The sequence below is a fragment of the Chamaea fasciata genome, unplaced genomic scaffold, assembly GCF_029207755.1.
Source record: "Chamaea fasciata isolate MVZ Bird 193981 ecotype frontalis unplaced genomic scaffold, bChaFas1.0.hap1 SCAF_9, whole genome shotgun sequence".
Taxonomy (NCBI): domain Eukaryota; kingdom Metazoa; phylum Chordata; class Aves; order Passeriformes; family Sylviidae; genus Chamaea; species Chamaea fasciata.
The window spans coordinates 25,562,321-25,587,453 of NW_027094094.1; the positions used below are offsets into that span (position 1 = coordinate 25,562,321).

Sequence of the window (25,133 nt, forward strand, 5' to 3'; positions counted from 1 at the left end):
GCTTGTTGCCAATCTCAATGTGATAAATCAATCAGTCCTTTTCTGCAGCTGTCACGTTTCATCACTTATTTCAATTCACTTTGCTTGCACAAGGTCTTTTTGCCTTGTAGTTTTGACACAATTCTGCTATTTTAAAATCACACCAGTCTGTAAACTTGTAGTAACTCGTAACATTTGATAAACAAGACATTACCTGCAAAATGTGATGCCAATTCATGGCTGCTAGAGCTTACAAGAATGGATTTCGGTGTTTTCAAAATACGCCTCCCACTCTGGACATTGGATTTCACAAAAATTGTTTTAAGAATTCCTTTTCCAATGGGAATTTCAGTTCACACGAAACTAAAGTAAAAGCAGAGCAATGACAAGGAGACAGGTGAAACAGGTCCTTCTCAAAGTCTTGTGTGTGCCGGCAGTCAACTTCTGTGCTGCATTATTTATGAGCAGGGAATGTGTGGGAGAGGTGGTGGTCTGGACAAGACATTTTATGTCTGGATGGTACTTCCCTCAGTCCCAGTATCCTGTGGTTCGATTTCCTCCAAATAAGAATAATGCAACCCTTATCTTTTGTGAACATTGCATTTAGACTTTTCTATTTGAATAAAAAAAAACTTGTGCCACTTCAAGGGATGTTCACATTGCTAGGATATTTCCTTTACACAGGAGCAGAGAGAGTCTGGGTGAAAAATATGCCAGATAATCTGGTAAGGATGGTAATGGGTGATAAAACCTCAGTGATCCCCAATACCAGTGTTGTTAACGAAATGAGCAGTCATTCTGTCAACTGCTGACCAAAAGATTTTCAAAGCTTTTTGAAAACTTTTAATCTTTCCCTGGAGAGCTTTTGATATGTGTGTATGCTCTTATGAAGCAGGGCAGCCTGACTTACTAGAGGGATGGAAAGAAATCCACCTGTTTTTCTAGATTTTAACTGCAAAATGCGCAGTTGTGTGTGTATGCAAAACATAGCCAAGGTGGGATTATAATCCATAATTAGGGCTCCTACAATAAAAATGCCCATACATGCACTAATGAACTGTATTTGCATGAAGTGCATGCGTGTGTATCTAGAAATGTATGCAATAAAACAACAGTAGGTGGGGCTCTATCATTTATTCAATAATTAACTTTTTCGTTTTTCTGAGATGAATTAAATGCTTTTTCAGGGGAGGGCTCGAGATGTAGTCATGGGTACATATCAGAGCCAGCTAAACTGCTGAGTAATCTAACATTCTGTACCCTGACCATCCACCCACACTCTCCAGTCTTGTGTGGCTGCTATCTGCTCATTTTTTTTTTTTTCCACTGGGGAGGAAGGCAAGAAAAACAGCCTTCAAAAAGCTGCTTCTGACTTTCTTTGCTTTAACAATTTATAAAATACTATTGGAGACTTCTTACTGTGAAGTATGAAACTTTGCAGAGAAAAGAAATTCATGTTTTCCTCTCTAAAGGTGAAGTGCCTCAGAAAACACTGACTAACTTGTGATGGCTGCTTATTGTCCTTAAGGTTAAAAGCAGCAGTCCTTTGGCATTCCATGGCATCTTTTCTTTCCTTAATGACAACAATAGGCTTTCTAGGAAGCTGTTCCTTCCTGTGCCCCCTCCTTGGCTTATTCTCTCTGCCTTTTTTACCAGGAACAGTGCTCCCAAGCCTATTGCCAAGATCTGAATCCTGTTTACCAGAAATATAAAGCACTACAAAATTCAGCATTTTTCAAGAAGAGGCCCCAAGGTCTCCAAAATTTAGAACATTTTTTAGATTTTCCTTTGCTCTTCAAAGAGCTGTAACAGTAATCTTCTTTAATAGGGAAGGACTTGCTGAAGAGATACTTCCAACAGCTTCTTAATCTTCTAAAACTAGTGGCAACTATATTGACAAGGGGCTGCTGCTGCCCTAATATATATTTGCAAGCTATTACTCGATCAAACAGTTGGAGGGGTATATATTTATTCTTCCAGAAAGTTTTGTTCATCACCTCACTGATGTGTCTGTATGGGATATCAAAGTTCAGGAACTGAGAACTATGAATATCAGAGAACAGCACTAAACCCTCTGCCTTTCTTAGTTCTTTTAAATTCCAAATGCTTCCAGTGCTTTCAAATTCCTTTCTAATAAGATTTTTTCCCTGATTTTTAAGATCAGATATGCAATATGCCAGAAATAATAAAACCTCTCACGCCTGAGAAACATCACAGCAATACTTTGTGATAAAAGTAAATGGTTCTGATTCCAGGTCAGATCCTTCATGAAATGAGGAGACTTTGCTTTTGGAAATAATCATGCTACCATGAAGACATTGAGCATTCCCTCTGACATTTGCAAATATATGGAAATTCACACCTGTGCTCTGGAGGTGGAATTTCACAATTCTTACAATGAATATCTGCTTTCTCTGAGAGAAATGACCAAAGGCTTCACCCTGGGGCAATTACACAAGTGCCCATGCAAAGATTGGGTTTCACACAGGTAGTCAGAGAGGAAAAACTGCAGGAATAGCTTGAGTGTTAGCCAAATGAAGCTCAAGGATCAGGCAACATATGGGAATAGAATGCTCCATTCTTCCCTATTCAAGGAGAAAAGTATATTTTAAGTTATTGCCCTTCTGCAGGAGAGGGTACACAGGGTGCTGTGTATCAGCAATTCACTAAAAGTGATAAATGTGTATTACTGCAAGAGCCTCTCTATATGTCTCTAACTGCATCAGATGACATCGCTTCAACTGTGCTTTGGCTAAAAATATGGCTTTACATCTAAAGTTCCATCTGTGTTGTTGTAACGTAATTCAGCTGCAGAATGTGAACTCCCTGTATCTTTGTACAGAGAAATATCAAGGAGAGTGAAGCAAAGAGCAATTTTATCCAGATATGAAATTTACTTATGTAATGTCCTAATCTAGAAATCATTTTTGTTGAAAAGGGGAAAAAAAACCCTAATGAATAAAAAATTGTGCTCAGGAGGGGCAATTCAATATTTCTCTTTTACACGTCATTCAGCATTTCAATCTGGGTAGAAAGAAAAAAAGCTATTCCATTTTAAGGAAGCTTTCAAAAATTTGGTTGCCTTCCAATTTGAAACAAATGCTCAAATCTTTACATTATCTTCCAGGTCCAATTAGAATTGTAGGGCGAGCTTGTCTGGGAGGTTGTACTTGAACACCGAAACTAAAAGGCTGGAAATTCCAGACTCCAAAAATATCTACATGGATGCAAGTGAGGCAGCTCAGAGCAGCTGGCTCTAAGAATAGGAACAAGCAGCAGCCTGCTGGTGTGCCTGGTCTAAGCTCTGCTCAGCTCCAGCTGAGCCTGTCAGTGTTTGTTGTTGACTCTGATGGACACCAGACAGTCTCAGCTGTGCAAACTGTTCTAAACCTGTTCTTGATCTTTTCAGATTTCCAGGTGAATATATGTGTAATTCTGATTTTAAGATGCCCTGATTTTCTGTCAGCCGAACTCTCAGTTCATTTCAGAACCCAACTATATAAATGTGTGTGGTTGCCACAGTCTTCTAAGATTTTAGAAGCATTTTTTCTATCTCGAATGCTATCCTGGTTCTGATCATAATTAGTAAAATGGTTGCATTATGTTTTGGAAGCATTGGGTATTAAAAATATAAGACTGCTTGCAAAATGTTTAGGATAGTAAAGGACTTTCAATGAAAAATTTGGTCCAGAATGTTTTGGGATCTTCAATGGATTCAGAAAGAAATATTCTCTCATTTCTGTACAAATTTCCTGGTAGGTGCTGTCACTGCAGGTATCCTTTAGATGAGATTAACAGCCATAACTTCTACAGGAAGGTGCCACGTGTGATATGGCAATAGGCATTTGTGGAAAACTATCTGACTGCTTGAAGGCCAGTATACAGACGTGTGATCATACTCCTTACACAGACCTAAATGGGATAATTTATTCTTATTCCCTGTGTTTCTTACTGGTTATCCCTTGTAGAAATCACAAGTGTTCCTCATTCACAATTTACATTTCCCTTTGAGAACTTTTTGCATAGCTCTAGGATAACAAACCATTATTAGGCTGTATCATTTTTCAAGCTCTTTTTTTTTTTCTTTCTTGGATGATATGCCAATACCTAATTACCATTGCTACTCTGATGTGCTTCAAGCTGTGGGCTTTTTTTTCTTACATGTAGCAGGTGAAAACACCCACGTTGTATAAAAATTCTGTTGCTTTCTGCTACATTTAGGTAATAATCATGTCATCAAAGAAGAAATTAGTGACTAGAACATTTAAGGCTGAATCCTGTCCCACTGAAATGATACTGAAATTATGTTTACTCTCATATCTCATTTTTCTGGAAAAGACAATTATACGTGGATTTTGACTATTGCTACCCTTTCTGTGACTAAGCAGGAGTAGTATTTAAGAGGTTCTGAAACTCCAAGACCTATTATAATCCTGAAAAGAAGCATAGCAAGTGTAAAAAAAAAAAAAAAGAAAATCCACTGAATGAGTCCTAATTTTCTATAAAACTGAGGGGAAAGGGGTTCATGAATCTTATGAAAGTCAGTAATACATTTTATTAACTGCAGTAATGTTATTCTGATTCATATCAGTATGGAGAATATGGAGAGCAGTGTCTTACAAAAGGTTCCAATATTTTTCTAGTAAGTAAACTCTCAATAATTATTCTTGTCTAAGAAAAGCCTGAAAGTCTAGCCAGCTAGACAACTGGCTGTGCAGAAGAAAGTTGTGAAATAGTTTCATTCACCTGGAGGCTTTCTTGGCCTTGCACACAAAATGAAAAGTCATAGAATAGAAGATCCTTGATCCAATCATTAACCTTACACTATTGAGTCCACCACTAAACCATGTCCCAGACTACCACATGTACATGTCCTTTAAATACCTCCAGGGCTGGTGACTCCACCAGGTCCCTGAGCAGCCTGTTCCAATGCCTGACTACTCTTTCAGGGAAGAATTTTTTTCTAATACCCAATCTAAATGTCCCCTGGCATGACTTAAGGCCATTTTCCTTTGTTCTGTTGCTTGTTATCTGTGAGAAGAGGCCAATCCCCACCTGGCTGCAACCTCCTTTCAGGGAGTTGTAAGAGTGTCAAGGTGACCCCTGAGCCTCCTTTTCTCCAGGCTGAACACCCCTGGCTCCCTCACCCATTCCACATAAGAACTTTCCAATTTTAATTAAAAGTTGATGAAACTTTCATTGTCTTCAGGACAAATAATGATTATTCCAGGTTATCCTGTTTGTTTATTCATTGTCTGAATTCACTGCCATTCACTTCTTCATTTGAGACTTTCTGTTAAAAGCCTGTTTTAAGAGTAGGAGTGACATTGGAGGGAGAAGAGGGTTAATTCTGAGTGGAACATCTTAGGGATGTGCAATTGCAGACACACAATGATCAGGGGAAAGCCTCTTGATCAAATAGCAACAGATTTTAATATTTGTACCATCTATTGCAAAATGGTCAAACAAACCCTGTGAGTGTTCTTGGTTGGACTGAATCCACCGAGTATCCTAGAAAGCAATTATTCTGTTCTATAGCACACACTGCAGGCCAGACACTTAAAAAAACAGCCAACCAACTAAAAAATACGGGAAGGAAAAGGGGAAAAGGGAGGGACAGGAAGGAAAATAGTAAATGCCCTCTTAAGAGTGAATTTCTGTCAATCAAATTCCTTCAGTGTTAGATGCAACCTGGATATGAGATATAGTTAGATGAATGTTAGGGTTGCTCTGTCAAACACATCTTCTTAGTGTGCTAAAACAATGCTAGCACAAGTGATTTAAGAATAAATGGGTAGTACTGGCTAAAATCTAGACAGCTTGGATAGAGCTGCTCAGGAAGATATGGATCTATGTTTGTGGCTGCATAATGGATGTGTAAATTACACAGTGTCCCGCAGTGGCAGACTGTACATCAATACTTTTACATTTATTTGCTGATATAAAGCTATAGTTTACAGCCTGTCAGGATGATATGCTAACAATTTAAGTACAGAGGCCTCATACAGCAAGGCAATTAGGTAAATTAAGTACATAAGCTTGAGTTTTATTCTAAGCCTGGGACCAATTACAATGAAATCAAGAAAACTGTTTCCATGTTACATTCTAGTCACTGCCCAGCCCTAGAATTATTCTACAAACAGCACTGCAGTAATACTTTGTATGTCTGTGACAGAATTACTGATGTGAACCCCACCACAGCTCCTCAAGTAATACTGGGACAGACCTTTCTGTGTTCTGGCACTTACCAGACTGACTTTTGCACCCTACTACGAAAGGCACCTCATCTGGATTTTTCCAAACTCAAGTTAGGTCATAGAAAAGAGTTTCTGCAACCCTATTTTTCGATTGTGCTGTTTCCCAAAGAAACAGCTCTCATTCACCACCATCACCAGAGGCTTTCCAGCATGAGGTTGATTTTTTTAAAAAGTGTTATTAATCAGAAATTTAGCCACACAGTGTAAAAAGCAAGCTATAAAAGAAAATCTGTCATCAACTTCTTGTCCTACCTATGTCTTTTTATCAGTAGTATCAGTCTACTGTGCAAGCCAAGAGATCAGCTGTGTAATATTGGCTACTGTATTTCAGAGTATTCTTCTATTATCAGGCTGCTTTCATTTAATTTTTGTTTCCTGCTGATTGCTCACCCTCTTAAATAGCTAAAACCTCCCTCTGCTAACAGGGGAGTCTTGGTCTGCTGTGTCTGTCTTTGAGCTGTGTGGGCACTTTAAGAGCCCACCTGTGAGCTTTGACAAGGAGGATTCCTGTGTCACTGGTACAGAGTATCACTGAAATCCTGACTAATCCGCAAAATGGTTTTTTCTTTTAAGAAATGAATCAGTTGACCTACATTCATAAAGAAATAATATTTTAACAAGTATTAATTATAAAATTTATTCTTGCCCTAAAAACATCACAGGTTCATTTGTCTTTTGTTTCAGTTGCATTCCTCAGAGCACATGTGATGTATTTGGCAACAGCACTGCTTTTAGGGTTAGTATGTCATACAACCAGTGCAGAAAGACTGATTTAACTCAGTTGAGAGCTGAAATTTGGTTGACTAGATATTACAGTTCCAATACTATCATTTTTACAGGAAAGAACTACCATTTTATGCCAGATGGTGAGAAAATGTTGCAGTTGGGTTGTTTTGGTTTTATTTTTAAACCATTACCTGTGCCAAACTGCACTAGTTCCACACACTTACTTCCGCCTTTCCTTAAAACACAGTGTGCATTCTACAATGCTATTGGAAACCTGCATTTTCCACGAGTTGCACAGATACCAAAATGTTAAATATGCAGGCTTCCTTGCCTTGAGCTAGACGTGTAGTATGAGTGGTTCACAAGAGCATCCAGGCTGCAGCTGTGTGGTGAAACAACAGAGCTTGGGAGGAAAGCTGTGACTATTGGAAAGCATTTAAGGTGATTTTCAGCCGTGTCTTGCTTCAAGCTTTTCATGTTAACTTCCTGAGGCCTTTTATTACTGTCCAGAATTATTAACAAGTGAAGATAACAGCATATGAAGAAAGCACATAACGATTGTAGTCTACAAACTAGGAAATGTTTAAGACTAAACTGCTTTGCAGGATACAAGAAATGCAAAAGTGGTGGAAGAGATTACTTGTCTTATTGCCTCACTCACTCCTCCATACACTGTGCCTGACCTAATCCATTATCCTGTCATCACTGGCACACAGCAACAGGAGAGCTTGGTTTTTGTTGGGTTTTTTGTGGTTTTGTTTGTTTGTTTGTTTTTGTTTTTTACTATAAACAAAAAATGTAAATTTCAGAGAAAAAAACCCCAAACATGCCCATTAAAGTTTCTGTCAGTAGCCAGATGTGTTACCTGCACTTTAGGAAACATACACTGTAATTTAGTTTTAGAGAAATGGTGCTTGGATTTCAATAACGGGGCAGAACTCAGGTAATTTCTGCTATAATACTTGCGATCTGTAAAATCCAGTATATATCCACTGTAAGTAGAATCTAAGTAACTTAAGAAATGACAGTTTCTAATACATGAAGTGCCCAACTTTGTTTTCTTACGGGCAATTATATTGTGGTCATTAGTAGGCTGAGACCCTTCATTCTGAATGCACAGCCTTAGAGAGCTGTGCTGTCCTCCTGATATTTGCATTCTCTATGAGAGTATTCATTAGAATAAAAATAAATATCTAGAAATGTAGAAATACCTCTGTATGCAATTCACTATCTCAGTGCTTTCATGTGCACCTTTTCAGTCACTCAGCATCTCTTTGATGAATTCCATAAAACTAACCAAGTAAAAAACCTAAATTAATATATTGAAGAAAGGCTTTTGGTCTCTACATATTCATTTCTTGGGATCTAATTAAAATTGATTTTGCTGCTATTGGGTTTTAATGACATCCTATATTGTGGCAGCTTTTCCCGATGATTATTTCAAAGTTCTGAATCAGGGATCATGTAATTTGCCTGGCAGGTTGACACCCATAATTTTTGGGTCATAAATATTTAGATTTTCTGAGAGAGCTTAACTTACTTTACCTATATTTTAAAAATTGGTATGGTGTAGGCTTCACTCAGTTTGATTTAATAAGTTGTGCAGTGTCGTGTCCTAACAATCCACTAAGCTATAATCACTACTTGTATGCAAAGCATTGCAATTAGAGCAATTTTCTTTGCTGGTAATTCTGAACCTGAAGAAAAACAAATTAGAATAAAAATGCAACCTCTTTATACCTGAGTATATTGCACAGTATTGTAATATAAAAACTGACCTGCATAGCTTCAGGGAAGAAAAAAAAAAAAAAAAAGATTGCAATTTCTCTTGCCCTCAGTTTTAATCTGTTCTAAAAAAAAAAAAAAAAAAAAAAAAAAAAAAAAAAAAAAATTCTCTATCTTTCTAGTTTATTTTGGTTTTCAGCTACCCTGGCCATAGATTTATCTTCTCAATGTGTCTCAGGATTCTCAGAGAGATGAGGACTTTACATTTAAAATTGAGTAATCTCAGTCTCTTGTTATTTTATAAAGATAGTGAGCATGGCCACTTGTGAGCTAATAGGTAACTCAGATTGTGTAGGCATGTGAGTATTTGGCTCTTACAGTAGATCTGACTTTTATCTGATTTACTTGACCAAATTGCAAACTTTGTAGTTGCTTGATAATAAGAATATAGAATATTCTCTATTAATAAGAAAGATCTCTTTAATTCAATAGACTCAGTATAAAACATGATGCCAAATTACTGCATTGCCATAGGTCATATGTTGGAGCAATTTTATCGAAAATATGTTCTTCAGAATTTTCCTGTTTATAATTAGTTCAAAACTTGTTGTTTGGTTATGTAGGTTTTCAAAAATAAAGCAGACACAGTAACTGCCAAACTAAAAATCTCTTTGGAATAAGAAAGATGATAGCACAAGAGGAATGTATTTCACCAAATGGTGACTCCCCTTATCTTACTGGCTTCTCATCGAGAAAATAATTCCTAATGGAAAACCTTTTTGCTTCAGTAAGCAAAGGCCTGGAATGTCAGGGGGAAGGAACCCCCCGTGCCATAACTCAGGGAAGTACCCTGCTTAGGCAGGAAAGCTTCTGCTGGCTTTGGGGGGATGTCTTACAGCACAGGTCCTGAGCACCTCCTGAAGAGTTTCCACACTATTTATACAGCTTATTCTTCACATATTTGAAATGGGTAGATAATGGCAGCTGCTGAACGGCAGCTGCCTCAGAGATGAACCTCTTGGTGTATCTTGGTCAGAGATAAACCTCTTGGACACTGCTGCAGCACCCGGCTCTTGTGACAAGGAACGGGGCATTTGTGTTGCAGGACAGAGAGAACCACCAATATGCACGAACAGTGACATCATGTGATGTGTAGTACAAGTCTGTCACCGGTGGGGACACGAAAAAACCACACTCACTGAGGTTCAGAGGTGAGCAGAGGAAGAGAGAGTTTGTTATGATTTTGTGATTTAAATAGGATTTGGAGTTTGGTCAAGGATTGGTAGATGAGAGGAACACCTGTCTGACCCTACTGGTCAGTTCACCACTCCATCACAGACTGGAATGAAAACAATCTACTTGTTTATGTTACATTGGTGAGAGACTCCACTAAAAATATGTAAACAGTCATCAGAAGGCTAAATAATCAGGGTGACACAAGTCCGTCTTACTAGCACTGTTTTGGGTTAGCACATTTTGCTTCAGAACTTCCTGAGCTGGTAGTATGCAGTGAAATCTGCTGCCTGCTCCTACAGACAACTAATCTCTACAGCTTCACGTTTCAACTTGAGCCAGATCTCACCTGCTCTGTGAAGACTGTGAGTAAAATCATGTCCCTGTTGGAATACAGAGCAGCTCTACTATTGACCACAGCTGGGGCTGTGCTAAGATGCTGTCAAGTTTCTGACATTTAAACGCCATCCTCACTTCTTGAATCTTATGGTAGCAAAGTTTCAAAGGAAGGAATGTGTTTTTCCATTTGCATAACTTCAATGATCAAACTGATTGAGTTTAACATTTCTTTCAAAGGTTCCCACTTGAGCTGGCATTGCTGGTGTTGAAATCACATATATCTCTAAAGTAACATATTTTTGGAAAGTTCTATGTGATAGGGAATGGGGTCTCAAGATGAAAAGTGCTTTTCATCTTGGAAGTAATTTTCATCTCACTTGTGTGTAAGCAATGTGCTGTGGAGGGAGTCAGACTGTGTGCAGTTATGTGTACATGTTTGCCTGCCTGATTTTTTTCTCACTCAACCAAAAGAAGCTTTTAGGATGAACAAGTAGGAGATAAAGCAAGGAGCAGAGGCCAGACACCCTTTTGTATGTCACCTCCTAAGAGTTAATGGTGGGACCACGTGGGGAAGTAATTAAAATTATATCACTGCTTAATTGAAAGGATTCTTAATCATTAAAAGCCTCTTCATTATAGAATAGAAAGACAGCTGAGTATTTAAGGATAGTTTGGGCAAAATCAGTGAATGAAGACAATGACTCTGAAAGACAAATTTACAAAAACCAGGACATCCCTGTGTTTGCGAGATGCAGTAGGTTTTCTGAGACCAAAGGTTGGAGATTTTCTGTTCTTTGTATACAAGCCTACGTATACTTTTGTATCTATAGATGCAGCATCTTTATTTTTAGGGGCAATTCTCTATTAGAAAGCTGTTTGTCACCAGCTGGTTGGGAAAATTTCTTGTACATGTCAGTGCAGCTTGGCTTGCACAGCAGGGCTGAGGAATGGAGGTTGAATTTGAGGGCTCTCTGTGGAACACCTGATTCTAGGGCATATCCTCAAGAGTGCAGAAGTAATGAAATCTATAAGCTGATCTTCCCTTGCCTTCAGAGGGAGGGTAGAAACTACACCTAGACTTTTACAATTATAGAAATTAAATTAAACCTTTCTTTGAGGCACCTCAATTTGTGCAAGGTAGGTTTACACAGAATTCAAGCAGTTGACTGGTGATTTTAATGGAAACATGCTCTGCAGCACTTTTGACACAGATGCTTTATATAAGGTGTCCAGATAAACAATGAAAATGAAGATTTAAAGCACGCTGGTTTGAACAATATGTTGCTGTATTGTGGATGTTGTTATGCTGTACTACATTCTAGGGTAGAAATACAGGAAATGAAGAAATAGCAAGAGAGAGCAGCTTGTGAGAGACCTTGGGGACACTCATAATTCCCTGACCACAGGTTTGGATGATGAGGGAGCTCTAAAGTTTGAAATCTTAATTTATGACCTCTGAGTACAGATTTACCATTCTGCTGAGCTTGATTCTCTGATTATAGAGAGACTGACTGACCAGAGAGATTTACTCCTTAAAAAGGTTCAATTTCCCAAAAGAGATGAAGGGAAATGTGAATGGCTGTGTAGAACAAAAGAGTAGCTGAGCAGTCTACAAAGTTTAGCCACTTAGCCTTTGATGACATCTGTTTTAAATAAAAATCTTCCTTCTGCACAGAAAAGAGATAGAAAAATTCTAGTCTGAATTTGAGATTGGGAGCTTATCTGATTTTGTTCTCAAAAAAACCATTTTATAGCTGTCTTGTTTAGGGTTCCTCCATGCATCCCCAGCTGATGGTGAGAGATGTGCTACAATTTCTGACTGCCAGAATCTCCTGGTGGGCCATGGATATTTAATTCGACCTTAAAATATGATTCAATAAAGTGGTTCTGCATTATGTTTCTCATAGACCCAGGAATATTTGCATATGTATATTTGTTTGCAAAACTGAGCTGTTGAATCCCTTAGTAGCTGATTGGTTCCTGCTTTGGTACCAAATGGGACAAAGTCACGGAGCTTTGCTCCATAGCCAAGGGACATATTCACATATTCTGTTTACTCCACAGCTTTAACATCTCCCTTCTCAAACAGATCTACATTTACACGCCAATACATTTATATACATACACACATACATACACATTTCTAGAAGATTTGCTGCTCTCCCTTTAGATCTGTTAGTGACATTAGAAATGTAATTTTGTTGAGAAAGAAGTGTTTAAAATAAAGCCTTGTGTGACTGAAAGCTTGTTCCCTTCAGCCAACTAGCTCAGCTGGTCTGGAAAAAAAAAAAAGGCAACAAGAAAACCAGAAAAGAAAACAAACTCTTACAATAAACCTTATATCTCTTTGTTTATCATGCTTGCCATTATTAAAACATCAGAGTATGCAAGGTATATCATTACTGGTATGATATTGCTTATTAAATATTAAATCCCTGATTATTGAGCTGTAGAGAATAACCATCATGACAAAGGCTGTGCATCAATGTAGTCATAGTGCACACAAAGAATTAGAGTACTATGATTTAGAATTGGGAGTTTAGGTTACCTGATGCATCTCTAGTTTTCCATTGGACAAATAAATGTTAACACTGACAGTTTCCACAAATGGAAGGATAGACTTGTACACTGGCAGTTAATTAGTTTAAGGTTGAATCCTAGTTCTTTTTTTAAAAAATCTCTTCTTCAGTCTGGTGGGGTTGCAAGTTTGGCTGTTGATAACACTATAGGTTTCAAAATCCTAACATTTCCAGAGTATAGCCTTAATTTTTTTTCCTTTAAAAAAATAAAAATCACAGCTTTAAATGTAGATATTTATCAATTATTTTTCCATTGGTTGTTCTCTTTGAAATATTTATTCAGCAGCTGTCTTGCTGTGGGAATTGTTTTACTTCTTATTGTCCTGCCCCTGGTGTCTGTTCACGCGAAGTTAAATTAAAATCACAGAAACATAGAATGGTTTGTGTTGGAAAGGACATTTAAAGGTAATTTGTTCCAATTCCCCTGCAGTGAGTAGGGACACCTTCAACTAGACCAGGCTGTTCAGAGCCCCATCCAGCCTCACCTGTTCCAGGGATGAGGCATCCCATACCTCTCTGGGCAACCTGTTCCAGTGCCTCACCATCCTCAGTGTAAGAAATTTCTTCCTTAGGTCCAGTCTAAAGCTACTCTCTTTTGGTTTAAAACCACTCCCCTATGTCCTATCACAGCAGGGCCTGCTAAAAAGTCCCTTCCCATCTTTTGCATAAGCTCTTTTTAAGTGCTGAAAGGCTGCAGTGAGGTCTCCCTGGAGCCTTCTCCAGCCTGAAGCAGGCTCTCAGCCTTTCCTCCCAGGAGATATGGTCCATCCCTCATCTTTCAGGGCAGATGTGCTCTTGGTGAAGCTGTCCTGAATCACTTCCCTGTCCATGTGCCTTAGTATAACTTCTAGGAGGATCTGTTTCATCATTTTCTGAGGCACAGAGATGAGGCGGGCAGGGCGGTAGTTCCCAGAGTCCTCCTTTTTATCCATTTTAAAAAAATGGGTTCAATGTTTCCATTTTTCCATAAAAGCGCTTTACCTGACTGCTGTGATTTTTCAAATATCATCAGGAGTGGCTTGGCAACTACGTCAGCCAATTTCTGCAGGACTCTCGGGGCGTCTTATCAGGTCCCAAAGACTTAGACATGCATGCATAAGTCATACAAAAATACATTCATAAATGCACAGCAGTGATAAACCCACGATTCTCATCTGATTTATTTTCCATAACTCTTTATGCTCGTGTAGCTAGTTACAGAAAAGTTCCTCAGAGTTATGCAGGGGCACTAGGAAAAAAGTTTATTCTGACTCCTCTGTTGAAGGAAGAAAACCCCATGTTTTTCCTTCATAGTTGAAATCCACGAAGAACTGAAGTGCTTGGAAAATTTGACTGATTTCATGGATGTCTCAAAGCTTTAAAGATGAAAGATCCACCTTTTCTTCCTGATTAAGCTATGAGAATTATGAGTTCCTGTGGGCTTTTTCTACTTCAAAGGGTCATTCAAATATAACTGTAAGGATGGATGCCACAAAATTATTTCCATGAAGTTTGACAGAGTGAACTCTCTTTGTTTTATGTGGAAGGATAAGGAGATTGCTCCCCTTGGCTTTTTCTACCTGTTGATTTTCTGGACATTCAGGGCAGCTTTGAAGAGGCTCCTGCAAAACTGTTGAACCTCCTAAAGCTGTTGAAATCTGTTATCCAAAATATCCAGCAAATAACACGTAGCAGCAGTGTTCTCTGCACTGGGTAGAAGTTACATGGGACAGCAAACAATGTTGAACTGAAAGAGGAAAGATCACAAAGTCTGAAAAGTGAAATACGATACATATTCACTTTTTTTCATAAGTGGGTTCAGGTGTTCTTACTGGGATGGAAAAAGTGTAGATTTTCAGGGAACGTTTGGAAATAAGTCATAATAGTAAATAATTTTAACTCCTTGTCTATTAATGACTGCTTCATAAGCTTTCCCACTTGCTGTTGTCACCACTTTGTCATAGATCTTGGAGAGATGTGAATTTTGATTTAGGGTTTAGTCCAAGATAGAGTGCAGTATACTGAGAGATTTCTGCTGACTCCATCACGCTTTGGAGCAAGCCCTTTTGATGGGATTTTCATGTTTGCTTTCAATTATTTCTTCCTCTGGCATCGTAAACTGATGTTCCTGATAAAAATCTCTGGGGTTACAAAGGCTTGAAGAGTAATATATTCATTTCTCTTATGCTGCAGTGGCTTCAGTATGGCACAAGGGCATTGTTATGACTAGTCACTGTATTTCTCAGTCTGAAATCATTATTAAGTGTCTTCTTAGGGGACTGATACAATATGACTAAAATCAGAATGTAAAAAGTACTTGCCAAACAGAATTTATTCCACAGAAATCCTTAGAATTTACGGTCAGCTAAAAGCAGAGAATATTGAAAATTTCATTTGACAAAAAATGAGCCAGGCATTTAGGATTTCAGTTACACAGCTATAAATTCCTCCAAGGAAAGTATTCAGTTTCCTGACTGAAACATGTTCTGTAGGATTTGGGGTGTGGGAATTTTTGTAATATCATGTCAGATTTCATTTCATCATTACAAACCATGCCAAGATAAATATTTGAATTGTATATATTCATTGGTGCACATTCAAGTGTAATTCTAAATAGTTAGTGGCAGCCTTGGCATTTGCAAATTGGCTACACATGACTTGAGTAACCTAGGGCTGATGGTTGTTGAGGAGGAACCAGCACACTTGCACCGTGTGACAGGATAGGCCTATTTTATCCAATTAATTTAGCCATGGGGTGGTTATTCAGAGTTTTTATTGCAATGAGGGAGAGCAGACTCTCCTCCTTACCATGAAACTGTCACTCATCTCACACCTGTCTGAGGCTGAAAAATGCAAACCAGCAGCCTGCTCACATCTCAGATGGCTGCTGTGCTGGGGAACTCTGCAGTGCATTTCCTACTTGTTGCACCTGGGTGCCAGGAGAACTCCTGACAGCCTGTGTAAGAATTCTAAGGAATATTTTAGGCACCACATTGCAAACAGGTCCCTAGCCCAAGTGCCCTGATGAGGTGATAGCTGAGGAAAGCTTGGTGTGTCCTGTGTAATGGCTGTTATAGCAATTTGAGGAGGAGCACTCTGGTTCTGAGCACCGGTTAATGTCTTCACTGGAATGCTGGCTGTGCATTTCACCTGGAAGAGGGGATACAATGACATGCTGACCTCAGACAAAAGCAAGGTTTTCCCCACCTGTGAGCTGACCACTAGAGATCTGCATGATGTAGCCGAGCTGGGGATGAAAGCTAAGAGGAAGAATTAAGTAAAGAATATTCAAATGCCCTAGTTTGGGAAGCAGCGTAACACCTATTTATATAACCAGCCCCAATTCAGGCATCCTTTGGGAAATTCTGCTTTGTTCACCACAGCCTCCTGCTGAAGTACCAGAACAAGCAGGTGAGGTGCGTGCTGGAGGAACTCACAAATTCAAGATTGGTTATGCTCTCAGGGGCTGATTACACCATAAAGCAAAGTAACTGTGGAGGTTTCGTTGTTCAAAACTTTAGACGATACTTCCATGAGATAACAAGGAATGTCTTCAGTGCTTTGTAAAGCTGGGGAGGAAAGAAAGGCTTTTAACTGTGTGTGTATGCAGGATTGGGATATAGGCATCCTACATGCATACTGTTTACATGCTGAAATGGATGTAGCTCCATTTCATGGCTCTGATTTTCCAACTTTGAATTTCTGCTTCTTTTGGCTCTTCCGAGGATAGTTATCCTGAAGTTTCTAGATCTGACTCCATGATAAGAGTTGAACAATAATCTAACTCCCTTAACTCACCTGTTACATTTCACTATTTGAAATAATGGCTGTAGGCATGTGTGAAGCCAAGCAGGAACAGCACCCTTGCAGCACAAGGTATTGTGCTGGGCCATACCTACTGACAGCCAGAATGGAACCCCCTGCGACAAACGAAGCGATCCAGGCATAAATGGCATACCTGTTACATGCTGTGTCACACCAGTCCTTAGAAAAATACCACTTCCGACTCCATCATAGATAAGCAATTTTAATCCACTCCAGTCACAGATATCGTCAAGGAGATACTACAGATTTCTTTGCATATTATGAAGAAAAGTCAAGAAAAATAAATTACATGTTGTTTTCTGATCATGATAAACATATTTCCAGAAAAAGTAGAGGAGTTGGGCTATGATACAAAATGAGTAGGAAGAAATGCAAGTGAGAGCTACCGAATACCTACGTAAATTAGAATTAATGCATGGAACAGATTCAGTTTAACAAGAGTGGGCTGATTTGAGGAACTGATTGTGATTTAAATATTAATTTTTAAGGACAGAGAAATAACCTAAAAGCATTCAGAGACTGTGGTTTTGTATGCATCATAACATTTTAACTCATGACTAAGTTATTACAGGAAGACATTTTCATGTATTGCCTTCATTAAGGTGTCTGTCTAGATGAACAACATTTTTTTGTTAACTGTGAGATAACCTATTTGAAATACATTTGCATTTACCATGAGGTTAAGGGAAGCTTCTTGTATCAAGATCCATTTCATATTTTTAGGCCAAAAAAATTTCTTCAAGAGAAAATAGTCATTGGTAAGATCCTAATTAACATATCATGGTAATGCCTGTTTTTAAGTAATTCACTTAAAGTAAGGCACATTGAAAGCATTCCATAATCAATTTCAAGGATAGTTCATCAACCCTCAATAAGAATGGGAAATTGTAAGAAAAGAAGCTTGAAAATCTTTACTAATAATACAGGAAGTCTTCCAATATTAAACGATGAAATGGCTACACTAGAGTGATCTTAATGGTATCACATCCTGATGTCTTCCATTAGTACCATTGCAAAATTTAGGAGCTGATAGCTTGAAAATCTTAGTGGGGGAAGAAGTGCAGCTGAGAATTATGAAAAACTCTTTCAGAGTTCAGGACATAGTCGTGAGAAAAATAAAAGCTCTCTGTCTTGTAAGTGTTGTGAAACATTTTTGTTCTTCCAAGAAGCACGTACAAATTATTTGAGGATGAAGACAGAGTGATTCATCCTGGGCTTAGTGAACTGCAATATGGTCATGGAAGAGGCAGGAGCTAAAGGACATTTGTACAGGCAACACAAAGCACCTAGCAGGACAAAGGTATTCGAAGCTTTCAAGGAAGGCAAGAACTTTGTAGGACAGGCACGACTGACAGCACCTGGTTCCAGATTTCCATAAAATCAGTGAAGAAGATTCCCATGATTTGCAAGACTTCCCCGTCTTTCTCAGTTGTTTGACATATTTGGCATCCACTTATGCTTCTTTCTAAGCGCTTTCTCCTAATCCTTTTTCCTCTTTACTAAAGGAGTAGAACCCCCTAAATTCATGTTTTCCAATACCAAAGTAAGAGTGTTTTTGAAGTGTTTAAATAGTACACTTACCTGATAAGCCACTTCCACAGATCTTCCTGATGGCTGTTAGCACAGAACTATCTTAGAAGAGCTGCCAAACTCCAGAGGGAGTTCCTGAAGTGACAATAATCTAGATATCTAGTTAATATAATATTGATAATTTAAATGGTATTAACATTCATTCTGAAGAAAAAAATCAAGCAGGTGTGTTTCAGTTGTAATACTTTATTTTCTCTCTTTGTCTCTTTATACGCAGAACAAATGCATTTCACAGATTGTTCCCAACTTTTCTGCTCACTTATCCTGTAGAAATATCAATACCTTTAAATACATGACTAAGGAAATGATATCTATGCATCAATACCAGAAAAGGACATCAATAAGGCAACAGGTCAGAATAAAGGGTTAAAAACATTTGTACATGTATAATTCTGCACAGCATTTTCAAAAAAATTGAAAATGGAGATTAAGCCACATTTGGCAAACTGCTGTTAACCCTTCAGTGACCACCCTAGCTGGTGAAATGTTTGTCCAATAAGTGAAAGGAAAGCACCCATTGTTGACTACATTGAGCTTGGGAATTCAACGTTGGTGTAGACCAAATCAGCCGGAGTAGTTAAGATATCAAAACTTGTCTGGCAACCTCAGTGTGCGGCTGTGCTGTCAGTTTCTCCCCAGCTGCTAAAAGAATTGTCCTTTTGTTGCAGGCGTGTGGTTGGTTGTTGTGGTTTTTTTTGTTTGTTTTTTCTTCAGCGAATCCCATTAGAAACAAGAGTATCAAAATGCTGCCAATTGATACCTGTCGGCTAGTATAGCTGGGAGAAGCCCTGTCCTGAGCCCTGACCGTGCCTGGGCTCCCTCGGAGGTGTCCCCACCCCCGGCGCCCTCGCACCCCCTCGCCGCTCCCGGCACACAGGTCTTCTCTGCCGTGCAGCACCAGCCTATTGGATCGCTACCACAGGATGGGTTCGGGAGCTTCGCCCCCACCCCGCGCCCCCGCCCCTTGCTCTTTTCTTTTTCTTTTCTTTCCTTTTTCCTTCCTTTCCTCTCTTTCCTGGGCTCCGTTTGCTGTAGCATACCCTCTCCCGAGGGGTTTGCCTGGATCATTTATTTATCTTGTGCGCATTAAGAAACCACCATTAGGCTTTGGTGGGAGGCGCCTTGCTCGGTGCGCGCTCGCCTGCCTCCGCGGCGCTGCCAGAGGAATACACAATCGAGCCGAAGCTGCAAGCTTGGCAGGAGCTGCCTTTGCGTGCCCATTTACTTGCCGGATCCGTATATTTTTTTTTTTTTTTTTGCCGACTGGGTCATTGCCGCTCCCCTCCAGGGCTTCATCTTAATTTTTATTTTTGCGCGTGTGGATTATTTAATTTTTTTTCTTTTTTTTTTTTTTTTTTTTCGGGAATCCTCGCCGGAGTTTTGATGCCGGGCCGGACTTAGCGCGGGCGCGGAGGAGCTGCGCGGAGCCGTGCCGAGCCGTGCCTCCTGCCCCGGGCCCCGCCCGCGGATCGGCCTCCCTGGCCCGGCGCCGGCCGCGGGTTGGCCGCGGGGCCGCGGAGTGGCGGGTGCGCTGCGCCGCGCCGCCGCCTCCCCGCGGAGCCGCCGAGGGATGCTGCTGCGCCGCGGCCGGGCATAGGCAGGAGCCGAGCGGGCGGGGGAGGGAAGGAAGGAGAGAAAGACGGAAAGAAAGGATCCCCCCGAGCCCCGAGGGGAGAGGAAAGGCGAGAAGGTGCGTGAATGTGAAGGAATGTACCTGCCCGTCGCCGGAGCCGCACGCTTGGGATAAAAAATAAATAAACCGAGGAGGCTGATCCTTGCGACTTATTACCCGGGGGAAAAAAAAAAAAAAAAAGGCAAAGGAAAAGAAAAGAAAAACCTTATAGCAGAGGGACAAGAAGAAGAGCGACGAGGCTGCAGCGAGCAGCGCTAGAGCCGGGCGCCCGGCGGATGGCGCGGCCGTCCCGCTGACTCCGCGGCCGCGGGAGGCTGCGCGGGGCGGCGCGGCGCGGCGCGGGGCATGCCGTGCCGGCGGCGTGACTGAGCGGGGCGCTCCCGCCGCCCGCTCCGCGCTCCCCTCCGCTCTCCTCCGCCGCATGCCGCCGGCAGCCGCGGCGCGCTGACGCCCCGGGGCCGCGGCGGCGCTGCGGACGGCCCCTAGGATGAGCGAGGGGGCTGCCGGCGCCGCGGCGCCCGGGGCGGCGGAGGCGGCGGCTGCGGCGGGGGGCCCGGGCGGGGATGGGGCCGGGGGCCCGCCGCGGGAGCTGCGCTGCAGCGACTGCATCGTCTGGAACCGGCAGCAGACGTGGCTGTGCGTGGTACCCCTCTTCATCGGCTTCATCGGGCTGGGGCTCAGCCTCATGCTGCTCAAGTGGATCGTGGTGGGCTCCGTCAAGGAGTACGTCCCCACCGAGCTGATGGACGCCAAGGGCGTGGGGCAGGACCCCTTCTTCCTCTCCAAGCCCACCGCCCCCCCCCGCGGCGCGGAGACCACCGCCGCCGCCACGCCGCGGCCGCCCAGCCGCGTCAGCCCCCGCCTCACCACCATGAGCCGGGCTCCCCCGCGGCCCCCCGGCACCCGTGGCCCTGCGCGGGGCGGCCCGCGGCCCACCGCGGCCAGGCACCCCGTGTCCCCGCACACGGCACCGCCCGCCAGCGGCCCCCCCGGCACCGCCGGCCGCGGCGCCCGGCCGCCGCCCGCCGCCCCCAGCACCCCGCCGCTGCCCGCCTGGCCCACTGCGGCACACGCTACCTCCTCCTACAAGATCTACGTCCACGACTCGGCGCCGTCCTGGACCTTGTCTCCCTTCCAGGAGTCGACCACCACCACGCCGGAGGCCAGCACGACCCCCAAAACCCGTAAGTGTCGCCGGCCGCTCCGCGCCCTCGGGCCGCCCGGTGCGCGCCTCGCCCCGTCCGGACCCGGCGCTGGCCGAGCGCCGGCGGATCGGGCCGGGGCGATGCGTCGGTCGGAGGTGGCCGCCGTGTCGCTCCCGTGCGGTTGCTGCCGTGCGGGAGGCCGGAGAGCTCCGAAGTTTGCGCTTCTTTCTCCCCTCCCTGCTTGCGCCCCCTTTTCCCCCCGGCGAGTTCCCTGACTGTGCGATGGATGTTGAGGCAGGAGCAGCCATTTGAGGAGACTGCTTTTCATTGTGGTTTTAGGAAGGCTACAGACTCCCTCCAGCCTTTTCCCTTCCAGGCTGGTCTGCGAAAGCTACTTAGGAGATGCTGGGAGGTGTCTGAGCGAGAGGGACCAGTGGATGACCCCCCCAGAAGGGGCAGTGTGGAGAGAGTGGTTTTCAGCAGGTGCGGGCTGGATTGTGCATGTGCTTCTCTGCTGGTGACAGAGTTTGGCTTTCCGCACGCTCGTCTCCCTTGAAACGAGGGCGGGCTCCGCAGGGATGCTCTCTCCGTCCCAGTGCCCGGCTCCTGAAGGAGCCGCTGCCAGCTCCGCCAGGAAGGAGCCCGGGGCACCCCGCGGATATCCAGAGCCATCCCAGCGCTTTGCCGGCTCCCGTGTGTAGCCACAGCACCGTGCTGCCGTAACTGACTATTTTTTTTTTAAGCAGAGGAGGGGGCTAGTTCTCCGATTGATGCTTGGTGGCTGGTTCTTCCCACCCTCCCAAGCACGAACCTAAGGATTCGGGCTAAAGCTGAAAATTCATTTGGTCTGGCTGCACAAACTTTCAGCTTCTCATAAAGGTTACTTAGGAGGACAAATGCAATCCTTGCCGGAAGAACTTCTGTGCGATGCTATTTAGTGAAATGCTGAATTATGCTGTATTGTAGTATTCTTCTGCGCTTTCTTGGGTGCAGTAGAGGAAGTGAAAAGCCGGGTGTCCTCCATTAACTCTTAGTTGCTGCTGCTGGGAACGTCAGTTCCAGTGAATCCCTTTTACAGCCCAGAGCTCCCCTTCTGTGTGTTAATGTAGGGGTATTCTGCTGGAGGATTTTGTTGGAAAGCAATATGAAGTTTATTTTGTTTATTAAATCTATTTGTTGATAAGCACTGGGGCAGAGAGGATAGGCAACGCGAGCTGATCTTGTGAATTGACAAAATTGGGAGAAGAACAGCAAGTTGGATGTGTATGGGTGGGTGGGTGGGTGTGCAGGTGTCGGATGGCTGGTAGTGATTACGAATGAAACTATCACTGAATCAGAGGAGCTAACGAGTCAGTAACTCTTTTCGCCTGTGTCTGCCACAGTAATTGAGGGAGAAGTAGCCCTTTACAGGTGTGTCCAAGCCTCTATGTTCTGTAGATACAACCTAAAGTAGCTGGAAGTTACCAGAAGGAAAATCTTTTGTGGAGCTCAATGCAACCTGTTTCACTCAGGTGTGGGGAGCTGTATAGGGCAATTCTTTAAAACAAAACAGCAAATGAAGCCAGATTTTCAACCCATGTGTCTGTTTTCAGTCCTTGTGTGAACCAGATATGCTACATGGTTCTTCAAACTGCTGTAATCTGTGTGCCTGTATCTGCCTGGGCTTGCCAGGTGGGATCCGTCAGGGTCTAAATGCTCCCTTTCAATCTCTTCCTTTCCCCCTTTCTGTCTCGTTGGGTATGTAAGAGAAATCCACAGCAATTTCCGCCCCTCTAGGCTGTCTCCTTACAAGGTATAGAAGGCAGGAATATCCTGATTAATAAATAATGTTCAGCTGGCAGGACTCTCCTCCATGCAAGACACACAAAGGAAGAAGAAAAACCACAATCCTGAAACGTTCCTGGCAGTTGCAGAGCTTCCTAACTATTTTTTTGTTTGTTTGTTTTAAGGAGGCTGCTAATACCTTTTGCAGCAGGGTGTTTCCCTTCATTAAATGCAGCTCAGTTATAGGATGGAAATGCGAGAAGTGCAAATCCAGCAGAAATTGACCCTGTTTGGGCACATTGATAGCAGAGATTATCGTTAATGGAAGATTAAATAGATTACATAAAAAAGGATTTGAATTTGTAGGGCATATGAACATTTTTAAAAGTCTACAGCTGTACTCTCCTGATACATATAAGCATCTCTAAGGATACATGTAAAATTCTTTGATGCTGCAGTATCCACTGAGGGGAGAGAAAGGAGAAACGCCGTCTTTGTGCTGTGAACTGCTGACATGGTGTGACCCCAAAGCTAGTATCTGTGTCTGCCACTAATAGCTCTCAGTGAGAAAGGGAATATTTTTAAAAAAACAAATTCATCCCTAATTTCCCAGGTTGAGCTGCATGTTCCTTCTGTGCCCGTTGTTCCAGCTGCTGTTGAAATGAAAGTCATGGATCCTGCTGTACCTTGTGAATACAAATCTGACACGATGAATCTCATGCCCCTGCCTTCAAAATAGTGCACGCCCTTGTGTCATCCTCTGGCTTGGCAAGGCACATACGTGGGCGGGAGTCACAGGTTATTTAGCATTTCACAGCTTTTAAGAAAAGAAGCAGCTATCTTTATTTATACTGGTTTGTGTTGTAGTTTATTTAATTGTTTTAACATGTTAAAATGGGCTCAAAACAGGACTTAGGAAAATGGAAGGCAAATCAGGAGTTATTTCTCCAGAAAGCCAGATGATTGCCCACCTGAATAAGTGTTGGTAAAGCCTTTTCTCGGTGTGTGTATTCATCTGAGGAGATGTTGTGAAATCTCTCTTTTTTGTGGGTGTGCATAATGACAATAATTCTTGGTTGTGTTTCACTCAAAGTCAAGCTATCTGTTAGCTGTTTTGAAAGTTCTCGATGAAGATCCTTCAGGTTCTGACTAAGCAAAAGCCACTTACTCATCAAATCTCTATCTTGTGCCTGCGTGTGTTTCCCATGATCACGTATGGACTATGCCTTTTCTGCCTAAGCCTCTTCATCCAGTGCTCAGTGTAAAAGTCCATCACTGATTTAGAAGGATAGTCCAGCCTGCAGATCCAAAAAAATCAACTAACAGACTTGAACATGCTAGTGAGATGTTTTTGTTTGTTTGTTTGTTTTAAATCAAGCCATTGGTTTCATTTTTAAAGAGTCATGCCCTGATTTTTCCAATATGCATTTTTCATGGTATTCTGGGTTCTTCAGTAATGTTATTATCCTCAAATTGAGATACTGTACTTAAAAGAATTCCTGTGTGAATTCAGCTATGAAATAGCACTGTGGTTTCTCTTGTGTTCATATGACTAAAGGCTAATGCAGAGAACTGAGGTCAGGCAGGTGGGGCTGAACTAATGCATAGTAACCAAGAAAAGAGATGTTACAGAACACTTAATCAATATATCTTGTGAAGTCCGATTGCAACCTTTTTTTTTTTTTTTCTGTGAGTCTGGGTATACTTTGATTTCCTGCTAAAGATTTTCTGGTCTAGTCATTTATCCTTGTCATATTTCTGACTGTTTGCAGTGCACAGCATGGGCTCAAGTAACAAGCATCTGCCAGATGCACTGCTACCACCGCTGACATTTTGGTGAAAGCTCTTTGTTTTATTTTGCACTGACTCAAATATCTTTTTCACATTAAGGATGACACTTAGATGGAACTGCGGGGTTTTCACCAACTGGAGGGTGTTGTGGGAGGTGCCAAACCGTAGTAAAACCAGACCTACTCTTCCCAGAGCTCTGAAGCATCCTGCCAGCAACTGACATGGATCGCGAAGGCTCCGCATGACGAGCGTGAGCTGTCATTGAGTCGAGGGAAGCACACGTGACTGCCGAGCACGTGCCTTTGGCATTAACTGAGATAAAATTGGCATTAATATGCCACTTATCTACCGATTTTAAATGCTTCAAAAGCTGTTGAATTGAAAAAAAAAAATATGGAGGCAAACAACTGGGAGTTTTAAGAGCGTTTGGTTCTTCTTCATTCGCACTTATTTTCTATTCACGTACCTTCAGTCAGTAGTACAGACATGATTAGATTTGTGTTTCCCATCTTAGATACTGGTTGACAGGAAGGCTACCATCAAGGTAAAAATTACAAACACAGATGTG

At 42.1% G+C, this 25,133-nt stretch overlaps 1 protein-coding gene across 1 annotated transcript in view; it reads left to right on the forward strand.

Annotated features, from left to right (window-relative positions):
- Positions 1–20,352: 20,352 nt before the first annotated feature.
- NRG3 (neuregulin 3) overlaps positions 20,353–25,133 on the forward strand; it is a 343,134-nt gene continuing 338,353 nt past the window's right edge. Inside the window, exon 1 of the mRNA XM_066191557.1 lies at positions 20,353–21,049. Coding sequence (XP_066047654.1) covers positions 20,353–21,049 — 697 coding nt within the window. The remainder of the gene's footprint in view (positions 21,050–25,133) is intronic.